At 41.5% G+C, this 20200-nt stretch overlaps 1 protein-coding gene across 1 annotated transcript in view; it reads right to left on the minus strand.

Moving 5' to 3' along the window:
• The window catches only part of LOC134529183 (small G protein signaling modulator 2-like), a 312573-nt gene that overhangs the window by 46842 nt on the left and 245531 nt on the right, over window positions 1–20200 (minus strand). Inside the window, exon 20 of the mRNA XM_063363019.1 lies at window positions 17493–17632. Coding sequence (XP_063219089.1) covers window positions 17493–17632 — 140 coding nt within the window. The remainder of the gene's footprint in view (window positions 1–17492; window positions 17633–20200) is intronic.

Consider the following 20200-nt stretch of genomic DNA (forward strand, 5'->3'; position numbering starts at 1 on the left):
GTCTTAAATGTAATAGGTAGGGGCATGCAGATTTCATGAAAATATTTCGAGACCAGATGAAAGTTAAAACACTATAGCATCATCTGTGTTTCGTGATTGGGTGAGTTTCTCCAAGGTACATATCGATTGTAACAACACCAATCACAGTGATTCAGTGTGGAAGTAAACGCGTCCTGAGTGGCTCGGTCAAATAAGGCAACAATTTCTCTCGCAGACGGCCGCCAATCACAAGGAAGAAGCCGCTGGTGCGGGTATACCTTGCTGCAGTCTAATAGGTGTTCAGATCTTTTCGCGAAAAATGCCTGTCCCTAGTAATAGGTATGCCTGCCTTAAAATTACAAAGAAACATTCATAAAACATGCAGCAATATGCCAAATTATTTTACAGTTGTTTAGAAAAGAATTTTATGAATTATTGCTAGCATTAGAACATCTATCAAAAAAAAATTATTTTTTGGATAGTATGTATGTGATTTATTGCCTTATTGCAAACTCTTACATGAAGATTCTTCAAATGTTTGGAAAGGGAATTTAAAAATGATAAGAATAGTAATTTGTAAATTACAGTTAATCTTATTTTGATTGTTTACAAGCATCATGTAGGTAGTTCTGATTATAAAAGAGAAAATACCTAATAACTATTCCTGAACACTAAAGTTTTCTTTTTCTTTTATGAGATGCTGTGATATTATAGGACCAATTCAAGCAGTAACTTTCTGACACATACAAGGATTGTGTGTGGCCCTTATGCTGAAAGGTTTGGAGACCCCTGGTCTAGAGGGCCAATATAGAGACTCCTGCTTCATAGTTAACACATGCCATGTATGAGCGCACCATGTCCAATAAAAGCAATCTTAGCAGAATACCAGCTCTTCATTGGACAAGGAACTAACCCGTCATGTAGTTAGTGCCAATAAAACCTAGAACAGCCCTAAGGTATTTAAGCTAGGTCATCTCCTGCCAACTGCTGGCCATGTGGTGATGTCACGCCCTGGGAAAACCCATAGTGCTCTGCCTGTGAACTATAACTAGCCCACAGGACCATGTTAATGGCTAGACATCAATTTTTTTTTAATTCTTGCAACTTTTTTTCTGTACTATATATGTATATGCCTGTTATTAAACTCAGTATAGAGGCAATAGGAAATTTTTGATCAATTATTATAACTTTTTGCCAGTGATATTAACAGTAGGTACCTATCTGTTGTTTACAGTTCTAACCTAACTTAAACAATAATTGTATCATTTCTTTGCTGTTACATTTACTACTAAATAATACAAACCATAATAAATCATAATGTTTAAAGAACAATTACTAATTTTGTAATATTGATCAATTAGAAGAATAATTGTATTTCATGCATGACACAGCTAGGATTCAACATTATGTTGTGTTGATTTAAATTATTAACCCGCCCAACAAACTTGCGCTATCCTCTCCAAAACATTTGTTTAAAGTGATTAACTTTGGTGGTGATATTTATGTATTGTATTCATTTTACACACATTCATCATAATCAATTAAAAATAAATATAAAATAAAAAAACACTACACTTGGAGATAAAAATTTGCATTTGTATTTTTATTTTGAATTGTGATTGATTGTTTCAGTCACATCACCCCTAATTCCTAGAACCAAACAAAAAATAAAATCTGTGTTTTTCTTTTAGGTATCTCATTGTAAGTGGTCTCTAAAGAAACTGATATTACACGTAATAGCAAAACACCACTGTTATGTCGGTATTGGTACGCATATTTCCAAGATCACCTAAACCCTCTTGTCCAAGTGCCGGGCCCGCCGCCATAACTGTCCTCGCAGGCCTGCCAATCTATATCCTGTCCTCTTGAATACTTAACACTACATCTCCCTTTCGTTATACTGTTTTGTGCCCACACTGTTTTCACTACTGTACGACCTGCACTATTGCACTACACCTCTACAGCTCCAGCCGTTTTGGTCTAACCACTTGTCTTCCACTCCTGGTCTTGCAAATCCCCTTACTCCTCTCTGACCCTTGTATTTCTTCCTCTGTGAACCCTCGAAAGTCTTCTTGTGGAGATCCCGGCCCTTGAAGGTCCTCTTGTGGTGAGCCCTGCGTTGGTGACTTCCGAGGAGAAGATGACTTATGCTTATCAGCCCCATCTGCTTCCTCTGCTGTTCGGGGAGTTAGTCGCTTCTCTTTTACTGCATGTGTCGCTCCTGACCCTGTTGTTGATGCCTGGTATGGCCCACGCCCATGTCCTCGGATCTGCTCATCGGGCTGCCGTACTTCGATCAAGTGTTTCCTATTCCGGCGCACATTGCGGATCCCCGTTTCGACTAAATATGATCTGAACTGGTCTGCGGGCTGTAGTACCTTGCCATATCTGGCAAGGTCGGTAATCCACACGGTCACCCCTGGCTGTAATGGATTCAACTCATACACACCATGCCTTGTATCATAGTTGCGTTTTGATCTCTCTTTGATGTGCTGATCCCTTTTCCGAAATTCTTTCAGAATGCATGGGTTCCACTGTGGTTGTAGGGACGCCACGGTATGGGGTAATGTGGTCCGTAGCTTTCTCCCAAACAATAGTTCCGATGGTGAAAAGCCGGATTCCAATGGATTGGCCCTATAAGCGAGCAACCCTAAATTTGGATCAGTTGTTTTGGACAAAATCTTCTTTGCTATTTTAACTGCACTCTCTGCTTCGCCATTTGATTGCGCATACTTTGGGCTCGATGTAATGTGCCTAAACCCATATTCCTTTGCGAACTGTTGGAATTCTTTGGCTGTAAACTGGGTACCCCCGTCTGTACGCACAGTTTGAGGTATCCCATGGCGAGCAAATATGTTCTTCACACGTGCAATTACTGCCTCTGCCGTCAGCTGATCTAATCGCACTACTTCCAGGTACCTTGAAAAATAATCCTGTAACACAAGATAGTGTGCACGGGCTAATTCAAAGATGTCCATTCCGACCAGCATCCATGGGCCACCTGGCAGTGCCGAAGGCTGTAATGGCTCAGCTCGCTGGGTCCTCTGTTGTAAACACTGTTGACAGTTTTCGACCATACTCTTGATATCTGTAGTGATACTTGGCCACCATACGGACTCCTGTGCCCGACGCCTACACTTAACTACCCCCATGTGGCCTTCATGTATTTTACTGAGCATGTCTGAACGTAAATGTCTGGGGATAAATATGCGTGAGCCTTTCATAATAAGTCCTCTACTATATGTTAACTGTCCTCTGTACTGCCAGAAGTGGGAGTGTTTGCTACTAAAGCCTTGCAATATATTATCCTTCAGAACCTGGCATTCATCATCTCTGTCCTGTGCTTCTGTGATGGTTTGAAGTGCAACGTCTGAAAATGGTGTTTCCCGTACGACTGCTTCCACAAACAACTCTTCTTCCACAATGTCAGAGGTCCCCTCACCTGGCTGATCCACAGGAGCTCTTGACAATGCATCCGGAACAAAGAACGTTTTCCCTGCAACATGTTCAATAGTGTAGTCATAACACATAAGACGCATCCTCATCCTCTGCAGCCTCGCTGTTAACTCAGTCAGTGGTGTAGAAGTCAGCAGTTGCACTAACGGTTTGTGGTCAGTCAATATTATGAACCGTGTGCCCAACACATAATTTCTGAACTTCTCGCAGGACCAGGTAAGTGCCAATGCCTCCTTTTCTACTTGAGCGTATCGTGATTCTGCCTCACTCAGACTTCGAGATGCAAATGCCACTGGTTTCCATGCACCTTGTTGATATTGCTCCAATACGCTTCCTAAGCCAAAGGAAGATGCATCTGCCAAAACTCTCACTTGTGCCCCCTGTTGATAAAGAGCTAACCTGGAGAGCTGGGCTATTTCCTCCTTCAGGTTCCTCACTGCCTGCCGCTGTGGTGCGTCCCACACCCAATCTGTATCTTGACATAACAAGACTCGAAGTGGCTGAGTTTTTTCCGCAAGGTTGGGAATGAACTTCATTAAATACGTCACCATGCCCAAAAATCTTCTTACTTCTGTCACATTAGTCGGTTCTGGCATGTCACTAACAGCTTTGGTCTTGTCCGCATCAGGCCCCACCGTACCTTCTGATATGACATGACCTAGGAACTTCACAGTCTTCACTCGAAACCGACATTTAGCCTTGTTAAGGGTAACACCATGCGCCACTAATTTACCTAGTACCGCTTCCAACCGTTGGTCATGTTCTTCTGCTGTGCGGCCACAAACAAGAATGTCATCTGCCTGGTTCACCACACCTGGCATCCCCCACACCAGATGCTGCATTTGTCGCTGGTAGTGCTCCGGGCCTGATTTTATCCCAAATGGCAGCCGATTGAAATAAAACCGCCCAAATGGTGTGATAAAAGTTGTGTATGGCGCACTAGCTGGTGACAACGGGATCTGCCAGAACCCACTGGACGCATCCAAAACTGAAAACCACTTGGCATCTTGCAGTTGCGCTAGCGACTCTTCCACAGACGGTAACTGTAGCCTCTCTCTGAGTATAAATCTATTCAACTGAGTAAAATCGACACAAATCCTTACCGAACCATCCTTTTTGGGTACCACGACCATAGGTGCACACCATTCGGTTGGTTCCTCAACTGAAGTTATCACACCCTCGTGAACCATTCTGTCAAGTTCTTCTTTTACCTTGTTTCTTAAGGGAAACGGAACACGTCGTGGTGCTATGACAGCATATGGCTTAGCCCCTTCCTGCAGCTGAATGTTGTACTCCCGTCGAAACTGGCCAAGACCCTCAAAGAGTGGCAAGAATTTGTCAACACAACAGGGTTTTGACTCTGTCACCTCCTCTGCCTTCTTAACAGACATAATATCGAGCGCCTTGATTGCAGGACGGCCCAGTAACGGTACCATTTGCTCTTTGACCACAAAAATTTCTTGTGTCACTTCCTGATTTCCATAGGACAGTGTTGCCATTGTAGTACCCACCACATCAATGCTATTTTTTCCTGCCCCAAACAATTTCTTGTTCGTCGAACCAATTGTTACCTTTAGATCCCGACAGACATGCTCTCCAATTACCGTTACATCGGCCCCTGTATCAACCTTGAATGAAAGCTCTGTCCCAAATAACTTCACTTTCACATACCATGGTTGCGAGCATATTTCCAGTGCCACTTCTCCCAAGTAATACTCCAGTGGACCTGATGGTGACTGCTGTGAAGATGCATGACATAGACTGTGTTCACTTTCCAACTCTTGCACTTCCCCATGAGCACAGCACCTACCATAATGCCCTACTTGTCCACAGCGATAGCATTTTGCTTTGTTAGCTGGGCACTTAGACCAATGATGATTCGGTTTGCCTCCACATTTGGAACATTTAGTGGTTATGTTGGGACTGGAACCACTTACATTACTTGTACCTGCTTTCTCTTGCTGCGCTGTCTCCTTATTCCATCTGTAACGCCGCTTAAAATCGGGTTGGCTTTTGCTGTGTTGGACTGTTTCGACCATGGCATCCTGTGCCCGAACAAGGGTTTGCTGATTTCGTACCAGTTCCGCTTGTCGAATCCGTGTGACCGCTCGTGCTGACGTTAGATCTTGGTCCATCTGGAGCGACTCCGACAGCTTATCATCCGCAACACCTATCACCAATACCGTCGTTACGAGCTCGTCCTTAAGATCCCGTAAGTTGCAAGATTCGGCCATCTTAAAAACATCGTTTATAAATACATCGGCCGGCTCACCACTCTGTTGACGCCGCTTAAAAAATTTTGCCCGTTCATAGATTATGTTTTTCTTTACCGTGAAAAACTTATCAAACCGTGACTTCACTACACTGTACTTCTTGATATCTTCCGCAGACAATGCAAATGATTCTAGCATTTCGTCCGCCTCGGAACCCATGCAATACAACAACATGTTGACTTGGCTGTCTTCCGACTTATTGCAAAGTTCCGACGCCACCCGAAAACGTTCAAAACGTTTGATCCATTTTGGCCAGTCCGCCAGCGCACGAAAATCAAAATTTTCTGGCGGAACAATGTGAAATTGCGCCGAAGTTGCCATGTTGTACACCTCCAAAACACGATGCGTGGGTCCCGGTTTTACTGGCACTTGAATGATGCGCACACGCCGACTACCATGTCGGCCCGAAGATTAACACTGCGGAAAACACTACGATTAATACCGGCGTAGGAAATACCGCTGCCACCATGTTATGTCGGTATTGGTACGCATATTTCCAAGATCACCTAAACCCTCTTGTCCAAGTGCCGGGCCCGCCGCCATAACTGTCCTCGCAGGCCTGCCAATCTATATCCTGTCCTCTTGAATACTTAACACTACAACCACTTTCCTTAAGTGACTGTTTGAAGTAAGAACTTACGAGTCACGACTCTCATTAGTTATAAGTAAAGTCAACCTGCACATGTGGGTAAAATGACTTACATATTAGTTCATGGCTCTTTAACTGATAAACTAACTCATAGCTCATATGTTTACACAGTGCTTATTTCTTTATTGTACGAAAAATTTTCCTATACAAAGGTTAAGTTTTCCTATCTTTTATTTTGCTACTATTATCTAGCAAGAAATTTTGGCTATTCTTTAGAAATAGTTTGAATGCTTTATCAAATTACATTAATTTTGTTTTTTTAAAACATAAGGACGTGAAATCTACTAAGACTGCTATTATAATATAAACCACAGTAATATTTCCTTAAATTTTGTGATTTTTGTTGACTATATGGAAGCAATTTCTACAAAAAATATATTCAAATGATTGCTGACAAATAGAGATGCTTTACAGATTGACACTGCACAGGGCTACATCCACTTGAGTCCGATATGCCACCACCTCCCTCCTTGCCCATAACCACCCTTGTTCTAGTTATGTGTGTAGCCTGACATGTGCCACGGGTGCTTCTGTTTAAATAGCACGCCACCAGCCCAGAACTCAGTGCAACATTCCCTTAAACAGTCAAATACAGTATTGTAACTTGCTTTATTTGTATTTCCCAAAGGTTTTGTTTCATTATAGCCACATTCAACAATCACTATTTAAATAACTTTACTAATTCTACTGTCTCCAGGCAGACTTAAACATTTAGGAATGCACCCCTGAGTTTCAATATAGTTTTCAAACATTATAAATTTAAACATAGTTACTATAAAGGATTTTGTTGTGTTAATAACTCTTCTTTGGATTGTCCCAGCTTGCAGCCATTACAAAATTATTCACTTCTTAGCAGGGCCTGCAACCCCTGCACTCCATAAGACTCTTACAGAACATCTCTCTTTCCCTAATAATTGGTTTCTAATGTATTAGACATAAACAGAACATGAAATAACATAAAAGATACCACCTTACAAAATTCAGTTACAGTAGTGTTCACCAAGATTTAATTTCAAGTTCTATACATACACCTGTTCACACATTATCTTTCAATCAATTAGATTATTTTTATGCAGCGTTTGTCCTTCCTATCTCCGTGCTTTACCTCACTGGGTCCTGGTTTTCACAGCATTCGGAGCATTATTGTCAGAAAAGCCCCTGAAATCCTCTCTCAGTAAATCTGCTTCCGAGTCAGAATCTTGTGTCACGTGACTTTCCCCTCTTCCTCTTGCTGAATGCTATTGACTCCAACTGCTTCCTCTTCCTTCATATGTGAAGGTAGGTAGACTTTTACTTGCTTTCTGGGTGCAGCGCTACTGACGACACTGGTGAATGGACCTTGTTGACATAATCTTCCTCACCCCCATTTTTGGTATTTTAGAAAGGTGCCAGAATCAGAAACCATCCATTTCTTTGGTATTTACCCCCATAAGTTTCTATACCATAGGAACGTGGCTGTAGAACCATTTGCACAATGGTGCCATAACTCCTTAGATCTGTGACCCAAACCTTGTCTCCTCGCTCTAAATCAAGTAAACAAACGACTCTGTGTCTCCTGTTGTGTGCCAAACGAGATTGTACCACCATCTCCAGTGCCGCTGGAAGAACTGGAAGTGTTTACTGCAACATGCAACTCATCAGCATCTCCGCTGGGCTGAAACCACAATTCAAAGTTGTCATTCGATATGACTAAAGGCCCACAGAGATATCCTCATTTTTCTTTAGTAAAATTTTTGCAATTTTCACAGCTGCCTCAACACAGCTATTGGACTGTGGGTAATGTGGAGAAGATATCATTTGGAAATTGTACGTGTTCACAAAGCTTTGAAAATCACTTGAAACAAATTGTGTACCATTATAACAGCCTACTATTTCCGGTATGCCAAAACCTGGAAAAATGTACTTTAATCCAATTATGACTGCTACATCTGTCTAATGAGACAGAGAGTATGTTTCAAAATATCTAGAGTAATAGTCTGTGACTATTAGGTACCACGCATCACATTTAAAAAGATCTACGGAGATGACGTGCCATGGGCGAGATGGCCATTCTGCTAGGCCAAATGGTTGTCTGGGATTTTCTCTTTCCTGCACATAAATTAGGCAGTTCATAATTAAGTTTTCCAGTTGTGAGGATACTCCAAACCACCGTATAAACATTTTCAATCCTTCTCTACGTCTCACTATGCCCAGATGACCTGCATAAATACATTCCAGACAGTTTAGTTGAAGTGATGTTGGGATGACCAATCTAGCACCTTTAAGCAAGAAAGAGTCTGCAGAGGTTATGTCGTCTTTATTTTGACAATAAGGGATCATGTACTCTGGGACCTCATTTTTCTTAGGCCAATCATGCACAGATAGAACTGCAGCTGTTTGCAAACCTTGCCTTTCTCTTGCTCTGCCTGAATAGTATGCAAGAACTGATCACTTATGGGATAGTTAGAGATGACCTGGTGCACAAAAGCACTTACTTCTCTCTCCAGTTCCATCTCTGTTCCGTTTTGGTTATCCACTCCCAGAGGACCCCTCAACAAACAATCAGCAAACTGTTTGCCTGAAATGTACCAAACTGAGTAAAAATATCTCATCAGCCCAGTGGCGTAGCGTGCCATCTCGGCGCCTGGGGCGGGAGACCAATTTTGCCGCCCCCATTCTATAGGTGCTTAATTAAAATTAAATTTCACATGCAATGAGGTACCTTTTATTGAAGTTAAAATAGGATGAGCGGTTTTACAAGCGGATTCTACGGGCCTTATGAACAGCGAAGTCAGAAATAACTTTGTCAAAATCAATATTAGCAGCCAATTCTTGTTCAATCGACAATATAGCCAAGTTTGATAGTCTAGCGGAGCTCATAGTAGATCTGAGGTAATTTTTGATTAGCTTCAACTTCGAAAAACTTCTCTCACAACTTGCAACACTAATCGCCAAAGTCAAATACTTATATACGAATCAAGATGACTATATTTGGAACCGAAATTCCGAGATTCAGTTTTTGAATGAACTGGAGGAGCTCCAGTGGTCCTTTACCACTTATATCTTCCTCTGATTCAGAACAGGCAAAAACAACAAACTGCTGAAGACGCTTCCGCTCCATCTGAAACTCGTCCTTGTCGATGTCTTATAATACATGGGAAAGATCACACTCGAACTTGCTGTCCAAAAGTTTCGCTGGCATCAAAAATCCGAACTTGTCCGATATTTCTTGAATTTGCTTGAATCGAGTCGTCATTTCTTGAATGATCTTGTCGAATGATGCGATAATCTCTCGACGGATTTCCTGTTCGTGAGACAAAGCTGCATCTTCAGAAGATTCATCGCCATGCATGCGTTTTTTCCTGCGAATTCTCGTTTTGAGTTCGATTCCGAGTTTTTCGCAGAGATTCTTAGCAAAGTCAATTGCTTCTTGCACGAAACGGTCTCTACTTTCCACTAAGAGGGTTTTCAAAGCGCAGAGTTTCTGAGCACACTTATCCACACTTAGTCCTCGTTGCTGCAGGTAAATCTGTGCGTCATCTACTTCAGGTAGCACTGCAGCCCAAAAGCCAAGAAAAGTTAGGAAGTTAAATGACTGCATGGCTGTCAGGAGAAGACTGGCTACCGATCTTGTTTTGGAAGTTTCAGATGAATCTGTTAATTGTTCCAGTACCTACCTCAAGAACTACCTCAAACTTATTTTTAAGCATCTTGACAGCTACATGTCTAGCGCTCCAGCGCGTTTCAGTGACTCGTTTTACTGCTTGACCTGTGATGGCAACCAAAGCGTTCCATCGAACAGTTGATGCGGAAAAGAAGGCAAACAGCTTCTCCAGAGTTACAAAAAACGTCACGGAATCCACTGATTCAGAAGCAGTGTGTACCCCAGCCAAGTTTAGTGAGTGGTTTGTGCATGCAACGAATATAGATTTCGGATTCAGTGTTTTAGTCCGGGCTTGAACTCCATTGTGGATCCCTGACATTGTGGCAGCATTGTCATAAGCCTGTCCAGTCCGTCTGATGTTATCTTCGCGATTATATCGTTGCTGAGATCTTCTGCATTTTTTCCTTTTGGTTCGAAGAAGTCAATGAAAGATTCTACCACGGCGACTTTTTCTCCTTTGATATGTACATATCGCAGAACTTGGCTCATTTGGTCATTGTGGGAGATGTCTGGTGTACTGTCGAAGATTACGCAATAATATTTAGCTTCTTGAATACGACGGATGATGGTGGATCGAACTTGCTGTCCCAGTAAGTTTATAAATTCATTCTGGGTTTCTGGAGATAGATACGAAACTGAGACTCTTGCTCCCAGCTTTATCTTTGTCAGGTTTTCCATTAGAAGAGGGTCGTATTTAGCTAGGAGGTGCACTAACTCCAAAAAGTTCCCGCGATTGCCACTATCATCTCCTTGAATGTCTTCTCGATGTCCTCTGAAGGCCAGATTCTGTTTGGCTAAGAACTGGATAATATTCAGCAACCTGTACAGTACATCCCTTCACTTCTTCTCCTCACTTTCAAAAACTTCTTGTTGTTTCTGATCGATGGTTGCTTTACAGTTCAGGCGAACTTCCAACTCCTTCCATTTCAAGAAGCTCTGTTCATGGCCCAGGCTATTTTCATGGTCTCCTATTCTTGGATTTAGCTTCCACCATTTGTTGAATCCTTCTTCAGATGCGAAGTTAGAGCCGGAATTGCCAAACAGCTTGCAAGAAAAACAATACAAGGATTGCTTCAAAGGCGAGTACACCATCCATATTCGGAGAACCTTTTCGCCGTTAGATAATGGTTTGTAGAACCACTCTTTGGTTAGTTTTCGGGTACCGCCTTTCGTTGAAGTCCCTGAGCGAACAACATCGGCAAATTTGGAATCGATGTGCTGTACTGAGTCAGATCCGCGACGTACTAGAAGCGTTCTTACTTCGTCGGTCATAGGAGAAGGCCAGCAACCTACATCGTCGAGATTCACATCTTTGATTTCGGCAGGAGCAGAAGGCACGATTTCAATTATGTCTTCTTTGGCAACATTCACTTTTTATGCAGGCTTATGACTAGATGCTTGAGGTACTTTTGATGAGTCGACTTCGTCTTGACCCTGCTCTGTGGTGGGACCAGAACTACTTCCAACTGCGACGGCAGGTACGTCTTCTTCTTGTACCTGTAAAATAAGTTATGTATTCCCATGAATATTGGCCGGAGGACACGTTAGAATTTCAAATAAGTATTTTATCTATCACAAAACAAAAGTGGTTTTGGTGACGGCGCGGTTTGCCGGGCTTATAGGAAAATTTACAAACAAAATTGATTTTGTATGGCAGCTACCTTTTTTAGAGTTTCCCGGTAAAAACTGACTGAGTAAGCCATGTTATAGATGTTATTAAAAGATAAAATGACGAGAAATTTGAGAAAAATAGTTGGCGCCATTTTTGAGCTAAATGAAAAATTATGTTTTCTTTGTGACAGGTACCATAAATAATCAAGTTATCCAAAAACAAAAAAAAAATTCCTAGACTACTACTAGATTTACAAACATCCCCTATTGAAGTTTTAAATTCAAGTAGCAGGACAAAATTCAGTCGTAAACTTAAAAAGATGTACCTTAACTCAATGTAATTTATGTTAATATACTCCATACTTTTTAAACAATAATCAATGTTCAAACAGCTATTAGAGCAATTTTAAGTGTATTATAAAATAAGATTTAATGAACGAGTGTGACTCCGTACTCGCAGACAAACCTAGGTGAATAGGTTTTGCGAGACTAATGTAAGAAATATTGTAACTTTTGTAAACAATAAATAAATAATAATAATAAATAACTGGAGTAATTCTAGGCCATGCATGATTCTAGATGGAGGAATCATATACCTACTTACACTGGAATCACTTCCGCTGCTGCAGGATGCCACCGAAGACGTTAACGTGGCTTTCGAACCAGAACTGGAACTAAAATATTTCAGTAATGCACCTTGACACTTCTTCGCATTTGATTCTTTCTTAGCCTTTTTTTTTTTTTTTGCGGAATTCCGCACCGCTTTCTTTGACTCCTTTTCATTTTCAAAAACTAGTTCAAAGATTGGGTAAAGTTCTAAATGTTTAGTTTTAGAAGATTCAACAGTATTTAAAAGATCGAAACACAATCAAAATGACTTTCGTTCCGTATCCGAAACTCTCGCGAAACAAACATACGAGTAAAGCGTGATTGCGTAACGGTACTTCACGATGCACTAAAACAAACAAAGATCAGTACTGTAGCATGTGTGCTACAGCTGCTACCTTTGATAATGTCAAACTTTACAGTACAATGCGTAGTACTAAATTCAATGAGTGCGAAAGAGAGGCATTGACACGGGCCGACGCGTGAAACAAAAGATTTTGTATGAGTAATTAACATAATAAGGAGTGCCGCTCAACTCGGCTCGCGCGCGCCCGGCGGCTCGGCGTGATGCGATGTTGCCGTTCGTATGTAAACAAACAAACGTTATAAAGAGCTCTGTCAGTGATTTCGCAGTTTTTCTTTTAAATAAATATTAAAAAATAGTTGGTGCGCAAAATTTTAGATAAAAATGGAACATTATAGTGTGTCTGACACATGTAATGAATGAATCATAGATCAGGTCACAACCCGCTTCACCGGCGACCCGCCCCCGCGGGCTGCCGCCCGGGGCGGGCCGCCCCCTCCGCCCCACCCTCGCTACGCCACTGCATCAGCCTTAGATGGAATCTCTGCAAACAAGGTGTTAGCTTATTTATATGTTTTGTCTGCAGGATTTGAAGCAGCAGTTTGTGGTCAGTTTCAAGCATTACTGGTAGTCCCAAAATGTACTGCTTAAACATTTCTGCACACTTAGCAAGAGCTAATGCCTCCTTCACCATTTTGGAATAGCGTTTCTCTGTTTCAGATAGTGTACAAGATGTGTATCCTACAACTTCCCATCTCCCATCTCAGTCCTGCATGAGGCACCCTCTTAAGCCTCTAGAGCTAGCATCTGCACTGACAATGACAATGATCGATTTTGTGGCATCAAAATATGCCAGTGTGGGTGCTTGACTTAACAATCTCTTAGCTTGTGAAAATGCCTCCTGCTCTGGCAGCCCCGATACAAATGCCACGTCCTCCTTCAGAAGGGCAAATAAAGGAATAAGCAATCCCAACTGCTCACAGAGGAATCGAGATGAAAAATTTACAAGGCCCAGAAACCTTTGAACTTCTGGAAATTTTCACACAATATCAATCCGGTCCGAGTCAACTGAAACCCCCTCAGGACTAATGATGTGACCCAGATATTTCACTTGGGTTACTCCAAAAACACACTTACTAGTGTTAAGGGAAATACCTCTGCAGCTTCAAGTTTGTGAAGAATTTTTCTCAAGATCCTATGATGTTCTTCCATACTTGATGAAAAAATCAAAATGTTATCCACATGGAGGTTGTTACCCTCTATTCCTTCCAGGAATATGGCTATTATGCTAGATAAATATTCAGGTGCACAGGAAATGTCATAGGGAAGCCTCTTGAAATATAAAACCCTCCCAAATGTCATTATAAATGTTGTGAGTAACTGACTTGGCTTATTCAATGTAACTTGATAAAAACCAGAGTAAATATTTAACTTTTAAAAGGACTTTGCCCCATCACCACAAATACGAACGGTGTCTCCTTTAGGAACAACCACAATAGAGGCAACCTATGCAAAAGGGATATGGCCACAACTCGAGGGGGTTGGCTGAACAAAGAGAGTGCAGTTATCCTTCAGGACTATTTTAATCTTGCCTGTGAATCTTCCCAACTGTTTAAAAAGACCCAGAAATTCATTTTGTGGATCCATCTGCAAATTTGAGGGGGAGGTTATGGTTACAAAATTATGGTTGCTTCCTTTCACAGTAAACTTGTTCACGAGCTCTTGTGTGGATGTGAATTTAATACTGTTTGTTGCCGAGCCCAGAATAATTATCTGGTTCTTAATTATCGGTAACTTTATGAGCCCTGTGGAGTTTGAAGGTTATACAAAATAAATACCTTGCTGCTGTGTATAATCCTCCTGTACTGTAATTGTAGCTGTAAAAGGCTCAAAACCCCCAAATCCTTACCATTTGGTCCTTTCAGTTTGTACATACAGGGGACCACAAAGTTTTAGTTAGAAACCCGTACCATGCTGCTGAGAATACATTTAACATCCACACCTGTATCTATAAGGAACTTAAATATTCTCTCAAAGTTTACAGTATTAATGTTCACTTTCCATGGACTATGCTCTTCTTGTCTAACTCCGACTGAATTGCAGGTAAGTCCCCATATTAAATGAGCCTGAGTGAAAGAATAACACTGACACATTTTGACTCACCTTGATGATCCTGAACGTTAAATGTCTAGGAAGCACTTGAAGCATTACGCATCAATGCCAAATGTCCCTGCTTGTCACAGCGAAAGCACTTAGCACTCCGTGCAGGACACCAAGAACAATCATGCTACTCCTTACCACAAAACCAGCAGAGTGTTCCCCTGTGTGAAACCGATGTGTTTGTGGGCTTGGTGGAGCCCGAGAACGTGCCCACAGCCGTGGACTGCAATATTGAAGGAATGGCCGCCTTATCCTGGCTGTGAGATGGTCCCAAGTGAGTTCTGTTGAGTTCCAGACACTTCGAACCCCCTTGCTGGAAAAGTCATGATTGCTGGCTCTGCATCTCCGTTTGTCTGGCTATCAGCACTGCTTCCTCCGATGATAGAGAAGGTCTCAACTGTAATTTTTCACTTATTTCCTTATCTTTTATTCCCAATACATTTCAGTTCCGGATAAGATCAACTTTTAATGTGCCATATTCACACAAATCCGCCAAAGTATTGACGTCGACCAGGGCAACGCCCTCCCTAAGCCTGATGTGCCTCACGCCGCTGCCAAACCCTCTGCACCCACCGACATCCTCTATTTAAAACCTCCCGCCAACAAGTGTGTGTGTGCGGGTGGGTTTGGTCCCCCTGCGCAAACCATTTCGGCACCCACCCTAACTGAAGCAGTGGAGACTGCATCTTTCTTAAATAATGTAGTAATACTTAAATACCTGTAATATGTAATCCTTAAATCTAAATTAACTTGTAATTTTTAAAAGGTCTAAATAGTTATGTTTAATTGTCTGTCATATCAATTTACTAACGGTAAGTTCAGCACTTCCTGCGGCCATGACACCCAGGGCCCGGGCAGTCTCTTCCGTTCACCGTGCGGGGTAGGACGCATCTCAACACCTCGTCGACTTTAACTTTTGCTCGCAACTGATCCGTTAACATCCGCAGTCGTAACTATTTTTAAACCTTTTTTAATCAACTTTGTGGCCTATCCCGGCAGCAGACTGTGTAACTTAATTAATTAAGGCTCCCTGGAGCATTTTGGATTAATTGGCGGACTTTTACTTTTGGGGCCAGGCCACGCGGTGTCCTGGTCAGCATGAAAGCGTTTTTTTGTATGCGTTGTCAGTGTTAGTGCCGGCGCCAATAAATCTCAATATTCACCCGACTCGTTGCACTCAATTCCCGACCACGAGTTTTCCAGCACAGAGACGGAGGTGTGTGGGGCGCCTCAAGACCCCACAAGCAATAACATAGCGGGCCGGTGAGTGCTAGCGGGGGAAAATCGAGCCTTGCTCCACATGGGCCACGTCACGGCCTTGGGACAGAGTCGGTAGCCGGGTCCACATGCCCATCCACGTAGTGGCGCCCAAGGTAACACGTATGCCGATTTGAAACCCCCCCTCATGACAGTATGAAGTGAGCTTATAAATGCATTAACTGTTTCAGACCCTTACACGCGGTAATCCAATTTGAATCTTTCAAATATTATATTTTTGCATGGCTGAAATTGATTCTCAAATGCACTCAAAGCCTCTTCGCAGCTGATAGGCTGAGGCCAAAAATGATTCCACAATTCTTCTGCTTTCTCACCTAAGACATGAAGAAGAATATCAATCTTCTCCCTATCTGTCTTTTCCATGAAACCAGAGACAGACATATACCTAGAAAAATGCTGTATCTACTGCTTCCACAATAATGGCAAAGTAAAGTCAAAAGCTGCCGTAGGCTTGAGATTGGAGATACTCTTAGGTGTACCTCATGGCCGATAGCGTAGAGTAGATACATCATTCTGGCCAAGGTTGCAGTGTTTTACTGTACTGCAGTTTCTAATTCTACACTTATAGAAATCCCACGTTTCACAACATGTTGTCTTACTAATAACTCTCCTTTATTGATTGTTCCAGCTTGCCACCATTAAAAGATCACTCACTGCTTAGCAGGGCCTGCAACCCCTGCACTCTATAAGTCTCTTACAGGAACAGATTTTTAATAAGAACAACTTGTTTAACTATGTGAAGGGTTTTATGTATGAGTTTCTTAATGTAAGTGGCACAGATCCAGTGTTACATAACATTCATCAGCCAGGTGGGATGGGGACTGGTAAGTGGACATTTTCTTATATCTAGTTTAAAACCCTCACCGCCCAAGGTAGGACACATCTGCATCCCGAGGACTTCATCGCTTGCCATCACTGACCAGTAATTCTGTATTTGCTTTTTAATTAATCTCAAACACTTTCTTAGTGATCCTCTGTGTCTGACTTGGGAGGCAGACTGCTTTTAACTAACAATTTCAACCCTTTTACGGGTGTTTGAAATTTAGAGCTTGTTGGCCATGAGACCTTTTATAGTAAATTAGCAAGACGTGTAAGGGACATGTAGACTACTATGTCGAATAAATCGTGTTAACCACGAGATGTGCACAAATTATTAATATGTGTCGACAACTACTGGTTTCAGGCATATGGAAAGCCTTTAAGAGCCCACTAGTTTTGTGCAAGCATGTTCGACACTCAAGAGTGGACCAGGTCTGTAAGGTTTGAGGTGGTTTATATTAGGGCAATTTGAGCCTCGTTCCACACACGGGTGATGTTATGACCTTGTACAAGAGTTTCCGCTGGGTCCATGTGCCCAAAAATGTACGATGGTGCCCATGTATAAAACATTAACCTACAGTTAAAGACGTGTAAGGCCCCAGGACATCTAGCTTACATGAAGGCAAATAATTTTTTTTTTAGAATGAAATAAGCTGTAAAACTCTTATAATGATGTTAAGTTTAATTCTTATATGTTGTATGTGGTGTACTTACCGAATAAATTCCACCCTGAGAACTGGCTGGTGATATACATGTAGACCTGGAACACTGACTATTTCCTTCCGCTAATACCTCTGCTACAGTCAGTTTATTCAAGTCATCACTTTCCTCACATTGTGTTGAAAGGCGATCAGCTTGAATCAAAAGTAAAAATTCTTTTACACTGTTCACATCAAAACTTTTTATAGAACAGACATTTAAAGTAGTATAGTAAACAGTAACAAGAATCCTATATATTACAAAGGCCATTTTATTTTTTACTAACATGCAAGTATTTATGAATTAAACACACACTAAAATATGTTTTAAACAATACACTGAGGAAGAATTTTTAAGTGGATTGTAAGAAGAAAGGATTTTAGAGAGTATAAAATTTTTTTTAATACACTCAAGACCAAAATATAATGCACTGTTTAAAATACCGGACTAATGTTTATTATCTTTTTTTAAAATTTCTTAGCAAATATATTATCATTTATGCAAATAAGTATGCTACATAATTATAAAGCTTGTATTTTTTGTTAAGATTATGTTACAAAATATATGCAAGCAAACATGTTTACAATTTTAAAAAAAATGCTGCCTCTATAGCATATGAGTGGGGACTGACAAACCTAACACTGTGTTCATATTTTGCAACAGTATTGTCCTGAAAGTGTTACGAATCTAGGAAGAAACAAAATTATTTTAGTTTAAATTTTTAAGGTTCATTGGTAAAATGTAAAATGTAAAATGCTATCTTCTACAAGCCACTTTTTTTTTTACTTAAAATGTTCATCCCTCTGTGGAAATCAAGTTGAGGTACCCTACCAGGTAACTTGATTATAAGGAGGAAGTGAGTACAGTTCCTTGCTAGAGAAAAAATAAATTTATAACCTGCTTTTAGACTGGTTGAATTAAATTTTGTAAGTTAACATATATTCCGTAGTCCATTAAGACTCGGGTGTACTATTTTAAGGCTTGAATATAAGTAGGCTCTCTAAAAAACAGATGTCTTAGGCAAACAACAACTGTGCATGTAAAATTTATACTTAAACTGGGCTTGACTTAAGACTGTACTTGATAGGAATTTGTCACAGATCACAACAAAACTGGATTTGTAAAGGTCTATGCATATAACAGTAAAGCGGAGCAAGGATCAAATGATATGATGATACCCCAAGATATTCCACAAGCCCACATTGTCCACTTGGGCTCCTTGGTGGCCACGATTGCCAACACGTCATGCTCAGCGAGGCTCCGGGAGAGTCGAGGTTTCACTCTCAACTCACGCACGAACCAAATTCACTAGCAATGTGTGGCATTGCAGACACCTACCCTACCCAATTTCGCAATATGATACATGTTTTATCCGTAAGTTCAACTATGATTTTACTGGTTTTCACATTATTTTTATAGGTTACTAATTGTGCACTCATATATTTTAGTATTTTATTTCATTTTAATATTGTTTTATTACTAAATTTTTACATATGTACATCATAGTGCATTTTTAAGGTTTCTAGAATGTGGGACAGTGGTTTATGTGAGGGCAATAAATATGTACGTGCGATGCTGAGGCACTAAAATAATAGTATTTATCGAAACGTGTTGACGTGCCCCCACGTTCCTCGGTGGAGGTTGAAGTCATGGATTCGAATCCAGTGTGCCCAATGATTAATTCGCTGATTTCAGGGGGTAGGTGTGGGCTACGTGGCTGAGAGAAGGGGAGACGTTGCAGCAAGGACCCTCCCAAACTGTTGGCCACTCAGAACGCTGTGATTAAGAACTGTAGATGAGAATGATCTGACGTCGATTTATCACACGATATTACCCTTTACACGGTGCTGTCCGCATAGCTAGCCTTCATGTTCTGGTGACGAAGGCACGTCCCAGCACACTAACTATTGCAGGTTAACAGCAATCCGACTAGGTCCGGGACTTGCCCTTATGGTGATGTATGTAAGGCTGGCCAAGCGCGGCATGGTTGCACTATAGATAACGTAGTATGCTTGGGTAGATGACCCTGTAAGCACGCATTCTGCGTGGTCATTACACAGCTCACCGAAGAGTCCCGGGATAAATTAAAGTTGTCATGAGTGTTTGCAACTTTAGTCCGTAGACAGCCCAGTGCGGGTTAGTCCAAAGTACCGCGGTTGTGCCATGATGCCTGAGGAGGGAATCCACTCGGTGTGACCCTTCAACTACAACATTGCACTGTACAACTGCGGAACGCGTTATGATGGAATCATTTACGTTAAGCGGCTGATGTTTTCATCGAGCCGGAAGAAGGCTGGCCGCGGATGTCAGTGATGGTTTCTTGATTAATGTTCTGCAATGCGCAAACGCGTGCAGCCTCAGCGCCGGGTGATAGAAGACTGCCTCCCCTAGCGACGCTGGTCGCACGGAGCGGCTATTTGTGCACGAAGTGTGCAGAAAACAAAATATATTTTGGGCTAGTTATTTAGACTTAATCACAATGAAAACAATTTTCATTTAGTTAAAGAAACAATATGGTATTATAAAAGTCTTACAATAATTTTGTATATTAAATAAATTTTAGCTATGGCGCAATGTTACATAAAACCCTGGCGGAGGAGCACAGGGACGTCATTCAATAGCCGTATGGCAGCCATAGATATATCGGCCGGGGGGCCGTTCTACTCTATGCATTTCCCGCAAATTTCTTTTTTACACTTGCACTGCACATGAGAAGGAATCAC

Source organism: Bacillus rossius, chromosome 2, assembly GCF_032445375.1.
Source record: "Bacillus rossius redtenbacheri isolate Brsri chromosome 2, Brsri_v3, whole genome shotgun sequence".
Classification (NCBI taxonomy): Eukaryota; Metazoa; Arthropoda; class Insecta; order Phasmatodea; family Bacillidae; genus Bacillus; species Bacillus rossius.